General features: G+C 43.9%; 1 protein-coding gene across 1 annotated transcript in view; it reads right to left on the bottom strand.

Annotated features, from left to right (window-relative positions):
* Positions 1-1,725: 1,725 nt before the first annotated feature.
* LOC308136830 (SITS-binding protein) overlaps positions 1,726-25,615 on the bottom strand; it is a 27,581-nt gene continuing 3,691 nt past the window's right edge. Inside the window, exons 2-10 of the mRNA XM_080505360.1 lie at positions 24,010-24,181; positions 13,187-13,394; positions 12,895-13,045; positions 9,448-9,645; positions 8,081-8,349; positions 7,853-7,989; positions 6,174-6,295; positions 2,188-2,367; positions 1,726-1,977 (exon numbers count right to left, since the gene is read on the bottom strand). Of these exons, the coding sequence (XP_080361486.1) occupies positions 1,804-1,977; positions 2,188-2,367; positions 6,174-6,295; positions 7,853-7,989; positions 8,081-8,349; positions 9,448-9,645; positions 12,895-13,045; positions 13,187-13,394; positions 24,010-24,181 (1,611 nt within the window). The 3' untranslated portion in view covers positions 1,726-1,803. The remainder of the gene's footprint in view (positions 1,978-2,187; positions 2,368-6,173; positions 6,296-7,852; positions 7,990-8,080; positions 8,350-9,447; positions 9,646-12,894; positions 13,046-13,186; positions 13,395-24,009; positions 24,182-25,615) is intronic.

The following is a 25,615-nucleotide window of genomic DNA, read 5'->3' as shown; positions in this document are numbered from 1 at the left end:
TTCTAATCTAAATTCAAACATATGCAGATTAACAGCGGCTTGGCCTCAAGCTCACCTGGTTACAGTACGAACAGATAATGTGCTGTTGTGTCCCGATGCCCCGTTCACACCACGGCGTGTCGAGAGAGGCAGGTGGTTTTCGAAAAGTTTCGCATTCACACAGCAGAAAACGATGTAGTCGGCATGTAAGGCCACTAGAGGGCGCCGTCTGCGGCGACCGTACGTTATAAACGCTAACAATGGGAGAACAAGGACTGTTCGCTACGGCCAGTAGCAGCGTTTCAGAAAAGTTTTCATAAAGTTGTCTTTTTTTCCCCGTTTCCATGGAGACAGAGCGTTTTCATGAAGTCACATGTCCCCCGTTTCCACGGGGACGAAGAGTTTTCATAAAGTTGTGCTGTCCCGTGTTTCCACGGCGACGGAGTCTATATGTTTTCAGGAAGTTGCATTTTGCCCCAATTCATCAGGGATTGAATCAAAATGCTTACAAAAAGATGTTTTCTCTCGTTTCCACGGAGATGGACTCAAAACGCTTTCAAAAACATACGTATTGTCAGAGTATATAAGCTAAGATTTCCATGGAGACGGAGTCAAAACATTTTCAGAAAGATGCGTTCCCCAAGTTTTCACGGAGACATGACGTTTTAAAAAAGTTGCGTTTTAACCTATTTTCACGGATACGAAGATGAAGCGTTTTTAAAAATGTGCATTTTCCCCTGTTTTCAGGGAGAGTGAGGCGGAGCATTTAAAAAAAAAAGTTTCCTTGCGTTTCCACGGAGACAGGGTCAAAATCTGTTATCAGAAAGATGCGTTTACCCTTGTTTCCATGGAGACAAGAGGTGGAACGTTTTCCAAAAGTTGTGCTCTCCCCCCATCCCCTGTTTCCAAGGAAACTGAATCAGAGCATTGTCGAAAAGTTCCACTTCGGGAGCCATTTTTGAAAACGCGAGGACATTTTTGCTTTTTTGTTGTTTGTTTTGTTTTTTTAACTTCAAAAATTTGTTGGTGTAAACGGGGCCTCAGGAAGCAGTGAAAAACTGTAACACGAGGTACATTTCAAAATAAGAGACTAAACGGCTAAAACAGCTCTTCGACCTGATGAGTTCAAGTAAAAAGCTCCTCAAACGATTGAACGCGTCTTGTGGCACCACGTCGAAGCTTTCTGTGATCTGGTTTTCACGCAGCAAGCGATTCCCTCGAAAAAAACAAACAAACAAACAAAAAAACCCTTCCGAGTGTCTTTCTACACCTTCGTTTGGTCTTCTTGAGAGATTCTGTGATTCTTTTAAGCCAACAAAGGAGGGGGGTGGTGGGGGGGGCTTGCTTTGTTCCTCCGTATCAAGAAAGCCAGCAGCGACTAAAAGTTTAAAGACTGTCGAAATGCAGTATGTAAACACACAGATTCCTCCGGAACTATAAAAAAAAAAAAATGTAAATAAAAAAAACAAAACAACAAACAAGCAAAATGGATTAACATGTCCGGAAACAAATCAACCAAGAGGTAAAAACTGATTTTTTTTTTTGTTTTGTTTTTTTAAAAAGAGAAAAATCATCACAAATTTGAACATTAAAGTGCAAGTATATATATATACATATATATAAAGTATACATATATATATATATATATTTATATATATATATATTATATATATATAAAAAAAAAAAATCTTTCTACATATCTCAAGAGAACTCCTCGAGATGGGGTCAATGGTCTTTAGTGGAAAAGTGCAAGTTTGAGAACAGCACGAGTACTTTTTTTTTTCTTTCGAACAATTGGACAACAGTAACAGGAAGTCGCCCGACTCAGCTCCTCCGTAAGAAAACCGCCACGCGCTCCAGCGGCACGGCGAAGTCCTGCAGGAACGTCCCGCCGTCGAACACCTGGCCGTTCTGGCTGTCCTGCCACTGGAAGCCCCCGTCGGGTAAATAAATATCCCTCCGCACGGCGCCCCTCTCCACCACCGGCGCCACGAGGACCTGGACACACACACATGGCAAGGTTTTGGTAAAACAAATATTGGTATGACAGGGACACCGGACACCCAATTAGCAAGGACATGGGGGGGGGGGGGGTTACGAGCGTAGGGTTTGGCTCCGGCGCTATGGGATGCCGGGTGTATCCGGTATAACGTCCGGGAACCAGACCCCCCCAACCCCCCCACCCCTCCCCCCGTCTGGTCAAGCCACCTCGTCTCCGATGAGGAACTGGTCGTCGATGGCGAAGGTGGCGGGGTCGCTGGGGCTGAGCCACCACATGGGCCTGTAGATGGGGTTCCCCGTCGCCTGCCACTCCTCGGCGTACTTCTCTATGAGCGGCACCACGTCCCTCTGGTGCCGGGCCACGTAGCTCCGGGTCAGGTTCAGCACCTGGAAGAAGGATTTTTTTTTTTCGAGTCTGCCAGGCCACACAAATTCACCCCAAAAACATTGGTAACGAAGTGATTTCTAAAAGAGTTTATTTTAAAAGGGGGTCAACAAAATCAACTTTTTAAAAGTTTTCCAACAGTACAAATCGTCTCCATAACTAGAACGACGCCCCAGAAGTGAAGAACGTGTGTCCTCTCTCTCCCTGGCTTGTTCCAGGTTTTAAAAAGTGTGTTGCTCCAACCGGCCAATCAGAAATCAAACCCTATATAGTGTCATCGGGGGTTTTTAGCCAATCACAATCAAGGTAGGCTCCTCCCCCTTTGACTCCTCCCACAATTAAGCAGCTCTGCTCTGGCACATGGCGCCACGAGAGGAAGTTCTTCCTCCATCTTCCCATAGATGGGCGTGTGTGTGGGCGGAGCCAGTCCAGCTCACACAGACACAGCAGATTCTGAATGTAGCTCCTGTGATCCGATATTCTAATGGAGGGAAAATCAAGAAAAAAAAGCTGGATTTGGGCGAATAAACTTTGAATACAGTGTTTTTTTTGGACCAACGAGACTCATGTGAAAGTGTTGAAAAGTTGAATGATTTAATAAATTAAAGGTCCTACATCAGGGATGTCAAACATAATACAAGCAACCTGCAAGAAAATGTATAAAAATTGAAAAAAAAAAAAAAAAGAAAAAACCACTCATAATGCAACAAGCTCAAGATGTTTCCTTGACATTTCCCTGCAGAAGGTTTTCATTAGAACCAAGTGAAGAAAACCTTGTTTTCCAACTTGGTCTTGGGAAAGTTTCACGTTTATGTGGCAACGTTTGGAAAACAATGTTCGTCTGCACGTAAACGGCAGAGACGTACCATCGAGGCGTCGTCAAGATTGTCTTTCTATTGCGATTGTAGTCATTTTCCGCGAGTTATTGTTTGGTTTTGGGAAAGTAACAGACATTTTCAACACGTATACTAAGAAAAACTTCAGGAATTTAAATTTAAAGTTTAAAGGAATATTTCTCCTTTCGAGCTTTTGAACATAAAAGTCTTTTTTTTTTTCTTAAATCTTGCAGTCTAACTGCATATATGAAGAACGTGACTGGAGCCGTTTGAATTTATTCCTGCTTTCTGGAAATATTGAAATAAATGACGTTGTTGAGACGATTTTGTATTTCTGCGGCGGTTTTATCGGATGAAAACGATCCCCGAACAGCCGGATAGAATCCGGCGTCGACGCTCTCCATCGCCGTTTTGTCTTCGTGCCGTGAACTCCCATGTTTTCGAGAACAGTTAATAAGTACACCCACAGACACGGGAACCACAGACGGGAATAACGCTCGCCACATTTGGAACGACACACACGACTGTCGTATTGAATGTGTCACGTTGTTAAAAAAAACTAAAACAAAAAAAAAAACCCCAGGGAGTAATAGAAAAAGAAAAAATTCCAGAAAACTCCAAGCAACACTTAAAAAGATCCGCCACAAAGAGTAATAGTGACGCTGAGCGTGGCGTGTTTTGACGACCCCGTCGCTGACTCGGCGGTTTTCGACACCGTCCACAAGTCGTCCTCCCGTCTCCCAGCATTCCTCCAAGGGTCACATCCTCCCCCGCCGTCCCACGACAAAAACAAAAACCAAAAAAAAAAAAAAAAAGCTGACCGCATCTATAAAAAAGATGTATTTTTCATGAGAACATTTGTAGGAATGAGCAATTGAGAAGCCAGGCCTGTGTGTGGTTTTGAGGCTTTTTTTTGTTTTTTTTAAACATTTCTTTTTATTGCTATTGGATTCCAGCGCAGTCGCTGCCGTGTGACCTTGGCCGGGACGGACGCGAGTCTCACGCATTGTTAGGAATAAAGGTGCAGTGCAATTATTTTTTTTTAAAAAGAAGAAAAAAAAAGAGTCATTTATGACGTTTTGTCCACCGGAATGTCTCCTGAGTCTCTCTCTTCGTAAGATGACGGCCGTGCGAGAGACCAAAATGGAAAACATTGGCGCTGTCAAACGTCTCGCCGTCCAAACGGCCTATTTTTATCTCCGTCACGCAACGCGAGTCACAACCAATATATTCCGCCGCCTGCATCCTCTCCTCTCGTGGAAAAAAACCCCCCCAAAAAAACCCCAACAGTCGATCACTCCCACTCCGTCACACTTGTCAATTACTCATGGAAATCTTAATTGCTCCAATAAAATATATATATATATATTTTTCCCCCTAGTCCTTAAATTCATTATCATTCCTGCCGGCCGTCGAGAGCGAGAGCGGAGCCATAAATCTTTTTGTAATTCGGAACAGATGGACCCCCGAAACCCCCCCCCCCCCCCCCCCCCACAGGTGAAGGAGCCGCGGGACAAAGAAAAGCCTTTATCCTGGCTGGAAGCGTCCAGAGCGTCTCTGTTTGGGAACCTGAGCCCCTGGTACCACACCGTCAGGAGTATCAGTACCTTCGGGCCGTGAGACTGCGGGCCTTGTTTTCCCGCTGAATAGCACATTCTTCCTTTCCAGCGGAGAGCGACGGGATTCAGGCCCGGGGGCTGAATACCCCCCCCCCCCCCCCCCCCCCCCCTCCCTCCACCCCTCGTTTTTCGCAGATCGGGTCTCGGCGGCGCCGCCGTGGGAACGTTTCTCAACGACGAGCCTCCCGAGGCCGGATCAATACACCGACTCTCTCTTTTTGCCCCGTGAAAAGGAAGGGATAATCTTTCTGCTCCCCTTTTCAGGGCGTCTCATCTCACGTCACTCGATACCTTGTTATGGAGGGCGTAGAACAGGAACAGGGGTGTCAAACATGCGGCCCGGGGGCCAGAACCGGCCCGCCAGAGGATCCAATCCGGCCCGCCATGTGATTTTTTTTTTTGACTGACAGATGCTGATCTAAAAAAAACACTAGATTGGCAAAAATGACATTCAAAACCGCCCTCGGTCAGAATTTGACACCCCGACATTAATGCATCTGTGGAGGTCACATGACGCAACGCCTTTCACAATAAAACAATGAGTCCAATTTATGTGAAATAAAACTTTAGACACGTAAACTCAAAAAAATTTCCAGATGATGACAAATTGTTTTAATCCCGAATACGATACCAGATACAGGCGACTGAGGTTTTTTCTTTTTTTTACCAAATATAATATCTGATTTCCTTTAATATGTATATTTCAGAATAGACTGGCAAATTCTTGCAGTTACAAAAGGATCAAAAGAAGGAAAGACTTTGACATTTGTCCATATCTGCAGTTTAACATGTTATGTTTGACTTGTTGGCCCTCCAGAGGTCAGATTAGGTTGATGTGGCCCCTCAACTAAAATGACTTTGACACCCCTGGCGTAGAATAACGTCCACACGAGAACGCCAATTTTAGAAGCTCGAGAACGTTTTTTTTTTCGTTTTGTTTTTTTTCAAATCGTGTCCCAGAACCGCGGCTCTGCTGTGAGGTGTGGTCTCCAAACACCAATCATCTGTGGATAAAACATGACGTATTCGCCCCACGATGTCGTCTAATAACCACGACGATGGCGGGCGACGTGCTCCGGGTGGCGCTGCAGAAGCTCCTGACGTAGCGGGAGCGTAGACCTATAGAGCTAGTTGTACGAGCAGGAATCTACTTCGAAATGTCTATGTTCTCCACGTCTTTCTTTCGCGGTTTTTTTTTTGGTGTGTTTGGTGAGTCACAGCGCCCCTAAAGGCCCGGGAGATGTACTACATGCCCCGAAGCCTCACACTGAGACGTGTGGACAGAATTTTTTATTTAATTTTTTTCGAGAAACCCCGTAGAGAAAAAAAAAAATACCGGTTCGTTCCGTGTACCTGATCTTCGCCACAGACCCACGGCGGCGTGTGGAAGCTGATGACGGGGAGAAACGCTGCGATCTCCAGCCAGCGGATGAACAACTCCTCATCGGTGACGAGCTCCCCGGAGAGAGAACCGCCTGCACACAGGAGGGAAAAACCAAACCAAACCAAAACAAACCATTAACACTTCTTCTGCACATGCTCAGTAGGTGGACAGTAACAACGTCTGCCTCCCTCGTGCCACGACTCCACGTCCAATATTCTCCTCGGGACTTGGTCGTTTTATTTAGCCAGTCACTGTAACGACAATCCAACTGGAAAGTCCGTGTTCTCCTATTGAATCAGAATCAGAATGACTTTATTAATCTGATTCTGGTAAGTCTCCTTCAAAACCCTACTATTATTTTGTACACTTTCTATCATTATGCTATTTAACAAATATATGGCTGTTTTGTTTTGTTTTGTTTTGTTTTTGTCTCTTTTTGTTTGTTTACATGAGGGGAACCTTCATCATCCAATGGTTTGTTGATTCTGCTTTCAAAATAAAGTTAATATCCCAGCTTTAAACTGAGGCCACGTTTACACGTATTTGGGTATTTTCAAAAAACTGTGATGTTTCTCTGCGTCTGGGCGTCGTATTTACACATAAACGCAGCTACGCGTCACCACAAACGACGGTTCCTGGAGATTTAGAAAAACTACGTTGCATCTATAGATTGTTAATGTTAAACTGTTTTCTTTTCGTCCAACAAGTTTATTTAAGACGTGAAAAGAGTACAAAATTATAAAATTGTCCTGGATTACAAGAAAAAGTACATAAGAATAATGATAATATCGATAAAGTACAATTCTTCCTCTTCTTCCAGTACTCCTTTGAGGATTTCTTTTAAGTATCAGGAACCAAAATCGCCTACATTGTCAATTACAGCCAATCGCTTCAATTCAACAAACCAATTTACGTTTGTGCTTAAAGCACGAAGCTCTGGATATTTTCTCTGAACCAGTGAACGTATTGGAAAGCTCACGATGTTTTTGCATGAACTGACATAGATGAAGCACACACACCCCCGTTTTTTTTCTTTCTCCCCACAGTAGAGGTTTGCACTTGGAGTAAAAGCTACTGATATTACCTACTGCAGTGTTTTTCAACCTTTTTTGAGCCAAGGCACACTTTTGTCTTTGGAAAACTCTGGAGGCACCCCAAGCATCCGGAAATGTTAAAATGTGAAACTCTGTAGCCTCTATTAACAATATAAAGTCATTCTCATCAATGCTTTATCAACAGGGATCAAGTAAATACAGAAAAAAAGTCTTTCCCAATTTCTTTTTTTTTAAAATTGTGACTCCCTCAGTGTGAAACCTGGACCTGATGGATGAAGAGCTGAGATCCTGGTTCACATTCTTCCTTTTCAAAAACTTCTCCATCACTGTCACTGACACAGTACTTTGATACAAGATGGTAGCAGGAGGTGGAGATTAACCAGACTGATGTCTGTCAGTTTACATTTCAACGGCAAAGTTCTGTGCTGCCATCTTGTGGCGAAGAGTATTTATACATGATTACTCTGCAACACACTTTAGCAAGTGTTTTTTTTTAGAAAGAAATGTGAAATTGGATCATTCCCCACGGCACACCTGTCTAGATCTCGCGGAAACACCGGTGTGCCGCGGCACAGCGGTTGAAAAACACTGACCTACTGCGTCAGGAATGAGGAAGTTGTACCCCAGCAGGGCGTGGTGCAGCAGGGAGGGAATGATGGCCTTCAGGCCCATCGGGCTCCAGTCGGACTCCAGGGGGCTCATCCTCACAAACAGCGGCCTGTGGCTCGACCTTGAGACGCCCGGGAGAGCACAAGACGTCGTGAGCGTTGACGGCGGAAGCCGGTTAAGAACACGACTCTGCGGGAAATACCGGCGGTTACCGAGTCCCCGCCGTCACGATGGCGGAGTCCCCTATCCGGGTCGCCAGGTCGGCCAGCAGGCCGATGTACTTGTCGCCGTCCAGCGGCGGCGGCGGCCGCAGGGCCTGCTCCTCGAACACGTTGCCCTCGCCGCCCTCCAGGGTGACGTACTCCATCCCGACGTGGGCCTGCAGCGCTCCCACCCGGTCCAGGAACCAGCTCACGGCGCCCGGGTTCGTGATGTTCAACTTCACGCAGAACTTTCCTCGCCACTGGCTCATCACGGGGATCTGTGGGGCGGGGGGGGGGGGGGGCGTGAACATCCAAACGAATCAATAATCATCCGCCTCAGTGACGGGAAGGTTCTCTGGATTAAAACTGGATCCTCAACGTTCTGCCTTGTGTCAAACTGCAGAGAGACTCTGCGGCATGAATGGAAAGTATCTACTTGGAAAAAAAGAAAAGAAAAAATCAAAGTATGCGTCTGGTTTCTTTTTTGACACAGTAAAGTGCTCTCTGGAGTTCAGGAGAGTTCGTTGTTGTGGAGAACTGAGGTGAAATATGTTTTCCACGAATGAACAAATCAATTTTTTTCCCCCTTTTTCTTACTCGGCTCAGCACCACGGGAACTAATACGTTCAGGTCAGACGGCTGAAGTAAGACTATGAACTGAACGGATCATTTAAAGCAGAGATTTAACAACTTGGGGCCCAAAACGCAAAGACTTTTGTCAACTTATTGGAATAGCAGTCTGTTGAGGAAGAAGTCTGATCTCACAGGCTTGTTTACTCCAGAAACCTTTCCATTAAACTTTACTTTTTTTTTCTTCTTTTTGCTGTGGCGCAGAGTACACGAGATGAAAATGTCCATATTTTCACAGCTCCATGAAAAATGACTAAAATCTCAACATGAAGCCAATTTGATTGAAAATACAGTGAAATGTCACCAAATCATGTTGCATTATGGGTGTTTTTTTACTGACAGCATGGCTCTGAGGTCAAGCTTGCTACTTTTTAAAATGGCAGTCGTCCTTTAATGTTGTGTCGCTACTAAAAAGTTTGCTTGTTAAAAAAAATTATTTAAAAAAAAGCAACGTTTTCATTGACATTTTTACAATTTGAATAGAATATAAGTGCTTTACCGTCGCTCTCTCGCAATGTTAAAACGCAGTGTCAGCAGAAGTGCAGTGTTGTGACAGCAACTATAAAAGAAACTATACCACAGAGCCGTAAGACATAAATATTACAATTTGCTCGGTGGTTTGTTGGGATTAGAGGGTCTTGTGTTCTTGACACCGGGATGTGACGTCACTGTCACGTTTTTAACGCGTGCAGCCTTTTCGTAGAGCGACCTGGGGAGGATGGGGGGGGGGGTCCCTGGATTCTCACCAGCTGTCCCTGAGGGGCCGACGGGAGGCTGAGCCAGTACGCCTGGGTGCCGTCGACGAGGGACGTGTGGAACGGCGTGGTGTCCACGCCCAGGAAAGGGGACAGGGTGATGGAAATGTTAAGAAGCTTGACAAGCGGGAGGTCCCTGGTCAGTCTCTTGGACATCCCCCTCTTCCTGCCGTTGAGGTAGTCGTGGTCCTGCGGACACGCGGAGACACGCGGCGGCGTTAGCGCGGGCATTAGCGCGCGCGCGCACCCGGGAAGCCGCTACGACGTGACCTCTGTCGGGAAGCCGTTTGACATATACTCTTAATCCCCGGGGGATTTGGACAGAGGTTTTCTCGATTACATAACGGTGGAACAAAACCTCTTCACAATGTAAAAGTGTGACCTTAAGCGGGGACGTGTCTCTGCAAAGAAAGACAAGATTAGTGCAGTTAGTCGTTGGACAACAAGCAAACAAAAAAAACCAAAACCATGACAAACTCATTAATAAAAGCTTTTTCCAGTGGAAGCCAGCAATATGGAAAGTGGAAAAGAAAGTCCACAGCACGTGTGATGATTTATGAACACTTGTAAAAGCGTAGTGAAAGAGGGGATCATTGTTGCCGTTCACACTTCCCGCAGAGCCGAACACCCCACGGACAGCTTCCATGAGTTTCCTCGTGCTCGACTGGTATTAAAAAAAAAAACCCAAAAAACTGGTTCGTATCTTTGACGTCATTGAAAAATGTCGATCCCGGGTAAAGGAAAATCTTATTCACCATCCGTTCAAGTGACGCGTGTTTTCCCCGCCTCGCTTTGTCCCCTCACACCTCCCGGCCTGCAAATTGGAACATACTGCCGCCATTGTGTGTAAAAGCTATACGCATAGAGCTGGACAACTGGAAGACGCTCGTAAACGTCCTGCAAAGAAGAAGGAGGCGACTTCTGTCTTGAGGATTTTGACGCAGAGGAAGAAGAACAATGAGAAGAATCATGTTTGTCTTCTGCTCACGTCGACATTTTCTGCAATTTGGTTTATAGACGGCGAACGGATGATGAGTTTGTCACATTCAGTTTCGTTTTCATATATACTCACGCGTGTTCTTAAAATTTGGATTTTTTTTCACATGTTGGTCTTCGTGGTCCAACATTGAGCCGTTTGATTTTCATCGTGTCTGACGGAGTCGCTGTGTTTTTGAGAATCGACCTGTTTGATTCAGATCTACTAATACAGTGTTTTTCAACCTTTTTGAGCCAAGGCACACTTTTTTGTTTGGAAAAATCTCGAGTCACACCTCCACCCGAAAATGTTAAAATGTGAAACTGTGTAGCCTCTATTAACAATATAAAGTCTTTCTCATCAAAGTTTTATCAACAGGGATCAAGTAAATACAGAAAAAAAGTATTTCCCAATTTCCTTTTTTTTAAAATTGTGACTCCCTCAGTGTGAAACCTGGACCTGATGGATGAAGAGCTGAGATCCTGGTTCACATTCTTCCTTTTCAAAAACTTCTCCATCACTGTCACTGACACAGTACTTTGATACAAGATGGTAGCAGGAGGTGGAGATTAACCACACTGACGTCTGTCAGTTTCAATTTCAACGGCCAAGTTCTGTGCTGCCATCTAGTGTTGAAGAGTATTTATACATGATTACTCTGCAACACACTGTGAGAGCAAATGTTTTTTTTAGAAAAAAATGTGAAATTTGATACTTTCCCACGACACACCTGACTAGATCTCACGGAAACACCAGTGTGCCGCGGCACAGTGGTTGAAAAACACTGTACTAATAAATAATGTTACTTTACTTTTGAGTCAGATTGCACAAAAAAAAAAAAAAGAGAGAGAGAGATGCCGGAGCTTTTCGTGGAACTCCTTCTTTGCTCTGTTGGATCGCCGCGCCCGGGATCACCTGCGGCGGTTAGTCTTGGCTCGGCTCTCAACGCGCCCCCCCCCCACCCCCCGTCCCCTGCCATGTTACCGCAGTCCGAGCAACCCGAGATCCACCAGGAGAGGCTCCGTTTGTCTTCTCGACTATATTTGTTTTTTGTAATGGAACATCGGCAGGTGTTGACACAGATCCACTCCACTGTGGCCTTGTTTCCATGCGGTCCGTTCGGGGGCTGGGTTACAGGGGGAATTGCAGAGGAATAACAGGAGGAGAAACCTCTTTGAAAGCTTTCATCTCCGGGACAAATGCGGAATGAAGCACGTTCGTACGATTCCCGGTACGTCCCGCGATTTTAACGTGAATGCGATCGGCCCCCGAAGGCGTACTTTCTTCCGCGTCGTGACATTTCCGCGAACCTGTCCTCCCTCCTTCGTCCCCCTCCGGCGCTCTGCAGATTCACTTAAGGCGACCCTTTCATCTCTATCCCTCGCCGGTTCTGAGCCTCTGACCGATGAACCGTCAACAGGCGGGAGAGCAGGATTACGGGAATCGGCGGCGACGCGGCGTGAGGAATGACCAAAGAAAGACAGGAGTGAGAATAAAACCTCCCAGCAAATCAGATATGAATCACATCTCCAGTCACTGGATGATATAAACTCTAATGGGGAAAGCGGAAGTATCGCCATGCCGAATAATAAATAGTAGTGACAGGCCTTAAAACACAAAACTATGGAGGCCCCCCTTTTTTAACAGCCTCCCGTGTGTAGTAGGCCTAGTGAAAATGTGAAAATACACATCAGCTGGGAGTGATTAGAGGGAAATAGATTACTAAACAAAAATCTGTCTGTTTTTTCTTATTTAAAACTTTTGGTTTCAGAAATGACTTTTGGCTAAGCCCCGCCCCCGAATGCAAACGATCCAATAGCATTGAACTACCACCTGGCCAGACTTGGACGAATGTTCTCAACGCATGAATTAATCACATAGTGGAAGCGGCGATGAGCTTCCTTAAGCTTGTCTGAGTTCGCAACTGTAACTAAAGGGGACGGGGATCAAGCAAGGTCCAATCGGAAGATGTACATCTGAAGAGAAAGTGAGAGTATTATTTTGGCTTTGGTTGTATTTCTAATCACAACATGCGGATTTCATGGCGGCTGTGGTTGGCAAGGCGGTCATCTCCCGATCGGAATGCTGCAGATTCGATTCCCCAACTCCACCAGTCCTTGAGCAAGACACTGAACCCCAAACCGTGAGTGTGTGTGACTGACAATGTGAAGCGGTTTCGGACTGTTCGAGCTATAATCAAGAAGATGAATCCATCCATCCATTTAGAAAATCGTCTATATACACTTACATTCACACCTACGGGCAATCAATCCAGTCATCATTTACCCTCAAATGTCTGGGGTTTTTTGTACTGTAGAGAGAAACTGGGGTACCTTTGGAAATCTGACGCACAAACACTGAACATGCCAACTATGAACAGAACAGCCCAAATGTCCGGATTGATCTGAAAACCCCAGGAGAACATGACTTTGGATTGAACCCCCCGATGTAGGTGTATGTACCATATCAGAGAGGAGGGTGGTGGAATGTTCGTTGAGGCTGATGACTCCCTCCCCAAGCTGATGTCTCCTCAGACGATTGGAGAAGGTCCTCAGCTCCCTCTCCACCTTCGGCCCCGAATCCACGTTGGAGAGGAGCTTCCAGAACGGCAGCCTGGGCGAACGGACACACGGGGGGGGGGGGGGGGGGGGGGGTCACGCTCTTTAACAAGCACGGACACGTTTCAAATCGACGTTTGAACCCACTCCACGACTCTTGACTTCCCAATCGCCTCCGAGCCTCGTGCGAACTCACCAGAGCGCCTTCATGTCGGGCAGCTCCCTGCTGTGCTCGGAGAGCTGTCGCACGGCTTCCTGGTGGGCGGCTCTGACGTCGTGCGCCACGCACACCGTGTACTGCAGCGGGAGGCGCTCCATGCTGGGCAGCGACTGCAGGCAGAACTGCTGCCTGCTGTCCAGCCCGAGCTGCAGGGGAATATCTGGAGAGACGAGCACCGCCACACCTGCGTGGTTGGAGAAGCAGACGGCAGAAGATGCTTGTTTGTTAGGTACGCCACGGTCAAGAGGAACAGACCCTGACCCGTCGCATCCAGACGAGAGAGCGCAGACTCCACCGACATGACAAGAGCGCGCAGGCGTTACCGAGAGCGGGACGGGCGCGACCGGCGGAGTGTCGTAGGGGGTCGAGTGCAAGGCGGCGTCAGCTGATATCGCCTCCAACTCAGATGTAAGAAAACCACTCCCGAGAACGAGATACAGCAGTATGCGGCCGGATGAGTTTCCCTGGGACTGCCGGCGGCTTCTCAGTAGGCCGGTTACGCTGCACAGCCGCGACCCGAGAGTCAGGTTAACCCTGGTAAAAAGGAACCCGGCGTCTCTTGTTTTGATTTAAATCTTAAGTCCACCCCCCCCCCCCCGCTTCGTGAGACGGTGATTGCAACAGTCGGCTTTACCTCCTGAAATCTCCTCAAAACTCCCGTCTAATCCGGCCCCTTGCACACAGGTGCCAGATGACCACATTACGAGGAGCAGAAGATTGTGCCCGCAGATGTAGTTGCCCTGCAAGGAATGCCTCCTCGTGTTACCCCAACCCTCGCCACTTCTCCCTCTCGCCTTTTAACTACCTTCCCTTCCTACAGAGGCGCGCGCCAGTTTCGATCTCTCCCCCCCCCCCCCCTTCCGGACTTTGCTCGAGTTTCTCTCGCAATCTCCTGGAAGCGGGTTTGACCCGGGATCGGAGACGGGGGGCCGATCAATGAACAGATTAGACGGTCTGAGAAGCGGGACGGGAGGCCGGCTCTCTGGTTTCAATGGACCCGGTGTTCCCATGCGGGCAGGCTGCTCGTGTACCAGTTCATAATCAGATTAATGGTCTTAAAGATCGCTATTTAAGCGTCGCATGAAGCCCGGCGAAGAGCCGTGATTCTCACGTGTTTGCAACGGATAATGTCAAAGAGATACTGGTAACACCTCAGCTGCCTCTCACAAGGTATTAGATCACCAGCCGACTGCTTGTTACAGATTCATACGGGACATGAATATATATATATATATATATATACATATTTTTTTAACATTAGCGCTTTAAAATACACGTCATTTATACCCTTACGTGCCAATTACACAATCACATTTCTTCAAAAACCCGAGCTTGATTCAGACAGATTTCAACCTCACGAGATTTCTCTGATCCGACGTAATAGTTGGCGACAACTTCCCCATAAAACAATGTGCCATAAAAAAACAACATAAAAATTATTGGATTTATTGGGTGTATTTCTTGAAATAGAGGATTTAACTGCACAGTGTCCGAGTTCAAGCGCACATTTTTAATATAAATGCGTCAATCGGGTGTCCTAACTGGTACCGGGAGGTGATTGGCTGCCTGCAAAGCGACCAAACATGATTGTGTTTCTATTATAATGTATGTATATCCTATTATAACAAATACTAACGCAGGTTTCAATAATGAGAATACCTGCATTTCTTTCAATATACAAGACATCAAATACGCTCACTTCCCTTCTAAACTGTTGCTGCAAAATGTCATGAAACCTGTTTAAAATCATTACTATGCAAGTACTGCAACATTTCTTGAATTGTACTCAACCGACAGTAGAAATACTTAAGGTTCAGTTACGTGTCTGAGCGATGATCATATGTATGTAATATTACAATTATAAAGTATCAATAAAGTACCAGTAAAAGTGAATAGTATCAACAAAAAGTAAAAAAAAGTATCAATAAAGTTTCAGCAATAGTGAAACAGTATCAATAAAGTATCAATAAAAGTATAAAAAGTATCAATACATTTTCAGCAAAAGTAAAAAGTATCAATAAAGTTTCTTTGCAAGTAAATTAAAGTATCAATAAAGTTTCAGCAATAGTGAAACAGTATCAATAAAGTACCAATAAAAGTATAAAAAGTATCAATAAATTTGCAGTAAAAGTTAAAAAAGTATCAATAAAGTTTCTTTGCAAGTATACAAAAGTATCAATAAAGTTTCAGCAATAGTGAAACAGTATCAATTAAATAAAGTTTCAGTAAAATATATTTAAAAAAAGCATAATTGAAGTACAAGTATTAATATTAGTATCTGTCCCATTCCAGATAGAAAAAAAAATTGCTTTTATTTGCATGTTGTTGTTTTGATGCGCTGGAAATCCAGTGGAAGAAAAAAATAATAAGATTAAAATTAAACCGGTTCCCTGGAAAGTAGTTTATACACCTATAATTTTATTTTTAACAAAATTACTTTCCCTTGAGAGCAACTGCAGCCATTCCCGTCTCTTGTTTTCTACTTATTCGTGGCATTTATGCATTTCATGAAACTCAACATCATGAAAACACCATGACAATGAAGAGAACCCACGATACCATACGTTTGCATACGTGGAGCAGAAAGTGGGGCAGTGGGGGAAAATAAAAAAAAACCGCTGGTGCTTTATGGAAGCGATGGAGGAGGAATGCAGGCAGTGGAAACAGAGGAACGGGAGAGAACACCCGACACTGCAGACCTCTGCACCATGATGTGCAAAGATGCAAGCAAAAGCTGCAAACAAAGTGCACACGGGGTGGAAAGTGGAGTTGAACGTTTTTGCAAGCATGACTTCTTGAGTCATATTTAATTTTTTATTTATTTATTTATTTTTATTGGGAAATGACACTGCGGAGCCTCAAGGGAACCGCTCTGCCTATTATATTCCATTTCTGAATAACTGTGCAGATTTTAAAAACTTGGCTTTTTGAAAATCTATGAGGGGGGGGGGGGGATCAGTGTGTCGTGAAGCCGTTTCTTGAGTTGCGGCGTCCAGGAGCAGGAGAGGAAACGAGGGGAGGGATGCTATTTTTAGAATGATTCCTTTAAAAAAAAAAAAAAAAAATTCCAAGCTTTCCCGTAAAATATTTTCCACGAGCTCCTCAAAAGAGAAATTACACGCCCGACTTGAAAGCCCCCCCCCCCCCCCCCCCCCCCCCTCTCGCCCCCCCTCATCTTCAGACACGCAGGCGGACGGAGTTTACTGGGACACGTTCGAATGATTTCACGCACGCGACCGGGCGCGCGCGAGGCGCACCTGGCGCACATGCCCCCCCCCCCCCCCCCCCCCGCTCGCACGCGCTTTTCCTCAACCACGGGGACTTCCAAGAAAAACAGAGGTCGACTTATGGGGGGACCGTAAAGGCCTCCGCACACTTTCCTTTCGCGCCGAGCCGAGCCGAGCCGAGCCGTGACGTCTGGAGGTGGTCGCGGGAGGGGGGGGGGGGGTGACCTCGTGCACGTTCTCCCGGGTCAGGGAGAGAGAGAGAGGGAGAGAGAGAGACTCCCCACTGCTGTGGACCACATGAGCTGCCTTACCTGTCATATTTATACTCTTTATTTATGACAAACGCCCACAGACCTTGTAATAACGTGCGTCCAAAACACTGCGTGCGTCCGTGAGTGTTTCCTTAACAATGGAAATTTCGTTTCGGAGCCCAACCTCAAGAAATTGATGGCCACAAAACCTGGGCTCCTGCCACGGTAGTAAATTTCCAATCCCACTTATTGGAAAAAAAATAAATAAAAAAAAATAATAATGAAACGCTAAAGAGACTTTCTCTGCTCTCCTCCTGTCATCAATCACTTTTATTGTTTGGAAATATCATGTCACAAATAACAGACAAGGCCATTCCACATCAGAATACCTGACTGCTTATGTAATAATAATAATAATAAAAGATTTGATTGATTGTTGAGCTGAAGAGGTTAGAATAAATGCTCATATTAGGGAAAGCTGGCTGAAACCGGGAGGCAACGACACGCATCCATCCATCTTTTAGACAAATCTTTTGCGGCGTCACGGACAAACACAAACACGTAGACCAGGGGTTTCAAACATGCGGCCCGGGGGCCAGAAGCGGCCCACCAGACGATCTAATCCGGCCGTCATGTGATTGCTTTTTAAAGTATAAATATGAAAACTGACAGAGGCTGATCTAAAAAACACTCGATCGGCAAAAATGACATTCAAAACCACCCTTGGTCAGAATTTGACTCCCGACATTAATGCATCTGTGGAGGTCACGTAACGCAACGCCTTTCACAATAAAAGTCCAATTTATGTGAAGTGATACTTTAAACACGTAAACTCAAAACAACTTCCAGATGATGACAAATTGTTTTAATAGTTTGACACCCCTGACGTACAGTCATGCTGATGCGCACTTATTAATCAGGTAACCAAAGAAAATGCACAAAACCTGGGAAAACTCCACGCGGAACGTCTTTCAAATGATTTAGATTTAGATTTAGATTTATACTTGAAAATGTTTGTGTTGTTGTGGTGCAGAGTGCACATCATGAAAATATTGATATTTTTCAAAAAAACTACACAATTATGACAAAAATATAGTCGTTAAATCTAAAACATAAAGCTAATTTTAATTAAAATACAGTGAAATGTCCAAAACACTGTTGCATAATTCATGTTTTTACAAAGTCATGGTGGATTCTGAGTAACTTGTATGCTTGTAAATTCCTATAATAATAATAATGTCTATATATAGACATTATTAGATATACATATATAATAATAATATATATATATGACATTATCTGTATTTAAAATGCTCTTCACAGTACAATATATTAAAAAAAAGGAGCCTAAAGTGACATCTTATGTCCACAAGTAATTTTCAAAGGTAAGTTACACTTGTAGGTTTTCGTTTTTTTTGTTTTTGTTTTGATTTTTTTTAAACGGCGCTACCGTTTCCTGCTTCCCGTCCTTGACGCGCCGCGTCGGGAGGATCGACGCGCGTCGAAATTCTGCGGCGTGATTTTCAAACAGTAGCTCTCACACGGGGGATGACAGGTCGCCCTTGACAAAGCTTCAGTTGGCGAAGTGAGTAATTCCCGGAGCGTTTTTACATCTGAGTTGTCGGGGAGCGTCGAGGTTTCGGGGCAGCTGCGCCAGGGGCGGGGGAGTTTGGGTGGGAGGGGGGGGTATTTGGCTCCTGGTGACCTCCTGCTGACCTATTAAGCAACTCCCAATGAGTATTCTGGGGGCGGCTTGTTTTTTTTTTTTTGTACCTCGACAGGAAAGCTCTGATTTCAGCTCCTCCGTCTCGCTTGGTTTCAAACACAATATAAAACACTGGAAAAATAAATTTTTTCTCAGTTTGTCTGGTTCGTCGGTTGTCTCACATTGTGATTTCGAGTTATTTGTCGCAATCTCTCAATCTCTCTCTGATCTAAGTGTACGCTTTCAAAATAAAGGTGAGAGAATAGCTTTTTCCTAATATTTCATCAATTACAATACAAATACAAATTTTCTATCCAGCAGATACAATGAAAATGTCTCTATTTTTTTGTAAACTCAACTACTTGTGACCAAAAAACAACTCCAATCTCAACATAGAACCAATTTCAGTGAAACCTTTTGCTGCAAAATAGTCAAATACCCTCCCAAAAAGCACTTCTCCTGTTGCGTTATTTTAAGTTTCTGCAAACTTCAGCACCGCCCGACATCTCAGGACTCACAGTTTTGTTTTTGTCTGCTACTCACAAGAAATTAGTTAATTTGTTAAAAACAACAACAATGTTTTCTTTGTATTTTTCTTTCAATTTTCTTGGTGGTTCGGCCGGTTTAGACCCCCAGGTTTAGAACCTCTAACCTCAAAATGTGCTTTTAATGACCTTTGAATACATGAAGTACTAATTGATTGTATTACTGATTAATTATCGTTACACAAAGGTGGAAAATCAAATTCCTTAATGGTCAAATAGCCTTTAATTCTATTCTAATCTAGAGCCCGGCCGCTTCCAAACAGCAAGCAGAGGTAGAGAAACATCATCGTGGAAACCCTGAGTCATAAGTAGAACGAAGGACAAAAAATAAAAAAAGGGGGGGGGTTAGAAAAGAAATGATGGTAAAATGAATAATGGTGAGGCCACAGGAGTGAGAGCAGCATGCATGTGTGGTCTGTGTTACGACGTAGAGACGTTATCTCCTCCCGCTCCGAACCGTCGCCGCGAAAAGGAAAGAAAAAGAAGATAAATCACTGGATCAAAGAATGGATGAGGGAATCTTTAAAAAAAAAAAAAAAAAGATTTATTTGTCTGACACAAAGTGTCTGCTTACAAGTCGCTGAGCCTTTCAGGCAAAAAAAAAAAAAAATGAATAAACTGATACTCCGGTTGTTAAAAAAAAAATCCCAATGGAAAAACTTATAAAACTATATTTGTGGAAAGAAAAAAAAAAAAAAAAAAAGGAAATCTGCTCATTGTGAGACCAAAAACACAAAAGGATGTAACACGTGGTCTAAGTTTAGGAGGTGCGTAAATTGAAGTATTACAACGGCGACGCTTTAATCATTTCCTCCTTGTGCCGTGATGGAACTGCTGTTCTGACGCCACGTTTCTGCAGGAAGTTTACAATAATTCCGTCGCCTGTCGAAGACTTTATTCTGAAAAACAACCGATTTTGTCGAAGGTTGTGAGTTTAGGTGTGTATTTTTGTCGTTGCTGCTTTTACAAATTGTAAATTTCCCCCTCAAATTTGTCCTCAAATCCTTCACCACAGATCTCAGTTAATTAATTAATTAATTCTCCTTCTTTCTGTTCATTTTACTATCCATCCTCTATTATTTACATTTATTTGGTTGACAGTATTAGTTAGTGAATCGAGGTTGATAGTAATCATCTGTCTCTTATTATTTATTATACTATATTATTGTTTTGATGAAATTTAACTGTATTTCACTTCCCAAACCCCGATTTAGCAGCCGTGAAACCAGATGGGAGATTTATATGCTAAATAAGCAGAAATGTCCTTTATGGATTTATTGTTTTTAGGTTATAGAGTCCGAGTGCATAGCTCAATGCAAATAAATTGTCCCTAAATATCAGCAAAACTAAATTTATGGTTTTCTGTAGTTAAAAGGAAATATGTTGAGGCGTCATTGTTTATGAACGGGTTAGAAGTCGAAAGGGCAAATGAGATTAAGTTCCTCGGTATTATGATTGATGAACGTTTGACATGGAAATCACATATTAATAATGTCAAAGTAAAGGTATTCCAAGTAATAGCCGTGTTGCATAGAGTCAAAGATTCTCTAAATAAGATGCTTTGTTTTTGTTGTATAACTCATTGATTGTTCCATATCTGACCTATTGTATTGAAGTGTGGGGGAAATGCCTGTAAAACATACATTAATCCAATTTTTCTTCTACAGAAAAGAGCGATTCGAGTCGCTAGTGGAAGTGGTTCCAGAGACCATACTGATCCTTTATTTAGACGACTAAAAACACTGAAATGTAAAGATTTAGTGGAGTAGAACCTTCTAAAAACCATGTTTAAAGCTCGTCTGGAAATTTTACCGAACAAATTGCAAAACAGATTCACCAAGAGAAAAAGTAGATATGAACTGAGGTTTTTACAAAACCCAGGTTTCAATCGGATTGTCAAATTAAAACTTCTAAACCCATTGATGTGCTTAAGAAACTTGTTAAATGATCAATGTTACAGAAATACGACACTGCGGAGTAGCAGATCAACCTTATTTATTTATTTTGTGTTTGATGTTTTGGAAAAAGAAATGAAGTGAACTGGAACTGTAAAGGATTTTGTGTTGATAAAGGGGCAGAACATTATAAGTTTTACTTCTTTCTGCTCCTTTTCATTCATATGAAATGCTGCTGTTGCATCGTTTTAAATGAATGAAATAAATAATCAAATGAAAATGAAAATGAAATCCTACAAATCTTTCTTACGCTGCTCTCCAGTTCATAAGTCAGCGCTTGTTCAGTGAGTGCAGGTCGTCACTTCAACATATCATCGGCGTAGGATGTGACTTTTTCTCTCTCTTTTAGTTGCAGCCCAGTTGTTTTCGTACGGATGAAGACAGGTGGGGGTGGGGGGGTTGGAGGGGGGGGGGGGCTGACGGCCTCCTCCAGTTGGCCACCGCTCTCAAATGTCACTCCGCTGCATGGCTGCTTCACTGGCTCACTTCCTACCTTCCACTATTCATCCCCCACTTAATCCCTCGCTTCCCGATTCGATCGCAGAGACTGCGACTTTGCCTTAAATCCACGATGTGGAACGCTGGAGGATTCCAGAATTAGAGTGGAATCATGTCTGAAAAGTTTGTGCCGGGGGAAAAAAACCCGACTTCTTTTATAGATTACTGGTCCTTCGTCTGCTTTCAAGGAAAATAAAAGAAAAAGAAGAAAGAAGTTGTTTTGTCGTCACAATGAAAATGTGCAAAGTGGGAGCTTTCGCCTCATTCGTCACGTTGGCTGAGAGATTTATACTTATTTTCATTGTGCAAAGGTAATAATAATAATTATAATAATAATAATAATGATCAATAATCTTTTCGCGTGGGTGTGGAGAGTCACACGTTTTCAACAGTTGTATTTTTCCTCCATAAAATCTGGAACAATAATCGACGGTTGTTGCGGTTTTTTTTCGGGCTTCTTTTACGCGACAAGTGAAACTTTTTGAAAATGGTTCTTAAGGTAGAACTTTGGGGGGAAATGCTCCAATTCAGACGTCATGGAAACGGGGAGGAAATGCAGCCGATGCCAGCTGATTTTTTTTGGAGCTGGAAGAACTAAAGAAAGTATTTCTTATGATGAATCATGAAAAAAAGAGAGATAAGGCATGAAAAAATGTGTTAACTTTCCTACTATCTAAAGTGGTATTGATAGGAGTCTATATTTTCCACAAGTCCAAGCAATTGCTACAGAAAATGACAACAATCTTAAAAAGCTAATTTTAATGGAATTTTCTGGTTCAAAATACAGTGAAATTTCCCCAAAAATCGTCTCGTATCATATATTATAGACTCTTTTGTAACGAGAGATAGATGCAGCCTCCGTCAGAACTCCTCCCATCGCCGTGGAATTATGGGTATTTCGACAAATTCACCCCGACAACACGACTTTGAGGCTAATGCTAGTTTTCATGGTAGCACCATGAAAACTAGCATTATAAAACTAAGCATTTCAGTGCTCAGCTGCGTCCACTACTCTAAAATCAATATTTAAATATTTAATTTGAAATATTGACAATTTTCTCGCTGGATCGAAGCTTCTTGCTTGGTTTTTTGCCCACGAGCTTATGTTTGACATGCAACTATACTGTATATCATAATCATAATGTAAATTATCGAATTGTAATATAAAGCCAAACTATGAGAAACAGTGACGCACAAATGCCAGAACGTCTTCAAAATAAAAACCTGTCTTGCTTTTCGGAGGCCCAAACAAAAGACAGCCTTGAACTAATAATAAATATCATGTTGTTAAAGTGGCGCTGTGGCGGATTAATGCAACTCAGGTTTTCACCACCGAAGCAACATTTCAAGATGTTCTGAACCTCGGAGGCCAAAACAAAAGACCTCCTTGAACAATAACACATAATAAATATTGTTAAATGTGCTGATAGTGCCGCGGCAGACATGTTTGCTATGTTTGGGCCTGTGAGGAGTTTGTCTGCGGGCCGTTGCTGGGCAACGTTCAAACATTTGTTCTCATCGGGATCCAGTGCAGGTATGTGTGTGTGAGTGTGTGTGTGTGTGTGTGTGTGTGTGTGTGTGTGTGTGTGTGTGGGAGACAAAGGGTTTCAGGGTCCTGATAATTACCGCCGTCGCCTCACAAGTTGGAAAAGGATTTAAGTCATGTGACCGTCCCGTTAAGCCAGCCACCGTTATGTAACGTCCCAAAATGTGTGTGTGTGTGTGTGTGTGTGTGTGTGTGTGAGCATGTGTGTGTGTGTGAGACGCTACCGCTGGCAATCACCAAAACTCACGAGGTCATTACCGTGATTATTTTTCTTTACTCGCCCCCCCCCCCTTCGAGCTGCAGAGACGATTAATTTATCAGTTCCTGCAAGCGAATGTGCCACTTCTTCATCCGCCATCCCGTAAAGTTCGGATCAAAACAACTTAAGAGTCCAAAGTTCTAATGCTATTCCTGAACACGCACGCGTTCCTCATCAGTCATATTAACCATTCACATCCTCAGGACCCCCCCCCCTCACCCCTCCCCCGTTTTTTGCCCCCAGGATAAAATCTAACACCCCCCCAAAATAACCGGGTGCGTTATAAGAGTCAGCAGGGCGTCGTCCAAACCTGCCCTTTTAATAGTACAAAAGGCAATTACGCCGGTATCCCTAAGAGCTAATTCAAGATGCTAAAGGTGGCCCGCTTCCCTTTGTCCTCCTAATCTCTCCAATTAATAAAGTGCGGCGGCGCCGCCGACGGGGCGTCGGGTTACGCTCTATTTGTGTGCTAGCCGGCCTAGCGCTGCCGCGTTTCGCTTCGGGATCCTTCCCCCCCCCCCCCCATCGGCCCGGAACACAAACGGACACTTGCGTGAGAGGACGTGGCGAGGAAAGAAGACACAACAACATCCACACAGGGCTTCCCCTACGCCCCGGGGTGGGGGGGGGGGGGGATTCACGCCACCACATTGTATACCGCCGCTACCGCGGGGCTCAGATTTCCACAGCCCCTATTCTAGACCCCCCCCCCCCCTCCCCAGAAACAGCTGACGACGTCACGAAGCACGCAGACCGCCGACTCCACCCCGGAGGCGGTGTTCCCTTTTTGTGTGTGTGCGGGGTTCCTCTTACCCGACGAGCCCAGGAAGTAGCGCTCCAGGGCCGAGCCGAAGCCGGACGGGTTGTCCCGCAGGTCGCTGACGACGAACGGCTGCATGGTGGCGTTCTGGTCGTTGATGGGCCACGTCTGCCCCCGGACGCCGGCGCCGCCGTACCACGACACGTTGGCCATGGAGAAGCAGTCCTGAAGGGAGTGGGACGCGTGCGAAGACACGTGAGAGACAGTGAGGGCCGATGTGACACGTGTAGTACGGAGTTCTTCTGCACACGTGCGAGCAGGTGGATCAATAACAACAACGTCCACGACTCCCGGGACATTCGCCGTACGAACAATCCACCGAAACGTACGGTGGCCCTGAAAGTGCAAACCGCAACAACAAATGGAAAAACACAAAGACGGTAACTTAAACGGTTACCAGTTGGCAGAAAGAGATGTCACTGATTGGACGACGGGACGGTACCACTTATGAACCGGAGGTCATTTCGCGCTTGTGGCGCGTCTAGTTTCGAGAGGAGGAAATATCGGGAAGGAAAGGAGGAACAATGTTTTGTCCAAGCTGCGAGAAAGAGTCGGGAGAGGAGTCAACAAAGTTTTTAAAACTCGTCTTAAACCCATTTTTATTCTTTGGCTTTTCCCTCAGCGTGAGACTCTGCTCTGGTTTTAGTGCCTTCGTTTTTTTTTTAATTGTTTTAACTTTTTATGCTTTGTTTATTGTTTTACCATCTGATTGTTTTTATTGCTTTAACTTTTTTTTAAATTGTTTTTATTGTTTTCATGTTTTTATTTTGCCTCTTATATTTTTTTTCAATGTACAGCCCTTTGTCTCAGCTACGACTGCTTAATGCGCTTTATAAAGTTGAGTTGAGTTGAGTTGAGTTTTCCATGTTTTGAAATTCCTGCTCCAGGCAGAATCACTTCCGGTTTAAAGGCTGAATGGCTCCGTCGTCCAATCAGAGAGCTCGCCTGCTGCTCTTCCTTTCCTCTTTCCTTGTGTTTTTCAATTTGCAGTTGTGTTTTTCATTTGTGTTGTGTTTTTTTCATTTGTTGTTGTGTTTTTTCATTTGTTGTTGTGTTTTTTCATTTGCGTTGTGTTTTTTCATTTGCAGTTGTGTTTTTGAATTTGCAGTTGTTTTTTCATTTATTGTTGTGTTTTTTTCATTTGTGTTGTGTTTTTTCATTTGTTGTTGTGTTTTTTCATTTGCAGTTGTGTTTTTGAATTTGCAGTTGTTTTTTCATTTGTGTGTGTTTTTTTCATTTGTTGTTGTGTTTTTTCATTTGTGTTGTGTTTTTTCATTTGTTGTTGTGTTTTTTATTTGTATTGTGTTTTTTCATTTGTGTTGTGTTTTTTCATTTGCAGTTGTGTTTTTTCATTTGTTGTTGTGTTTTTTCATTTGTTGTTGTGTTTTTTCATTTGCGTTGTGTTTTTTCATTTGCAGTTGTGTTTTTCAATTTGCAGTTGTTTTTTCATTTATTGTTGTGTTTTTTTCATTTGTGTTGTGTTTTTTCATTTGTTGTTGTGTTTTTTCATTTGCAGTTGTGTTTTTGAATTTGCAGTTGTTTTTCATTTGTGTTGTGTTTTTCATTTGTTGTTGTGTTTTTTCATTGTGTTGTGTTTTT

The sequence above is a fragment of the Blennius ocellaris genome (genome assembly GCF_963422515.1).
Source record: "Blennius ocellaris genome assembly, chromosome: 11".
In the NCBI taxonomy this organism is placed as follows: domain Eukaryota; kingdom Metazoa; phylum Chordata; class Actinopteri; order Blenniiformes; family Blenniidae; genus Blennius; species Blennius ocellaris.
Note: the sequence above shows the minus strand (reverse complement) of the source record. Positions and strands in the feature narration are given on the sequence as shown.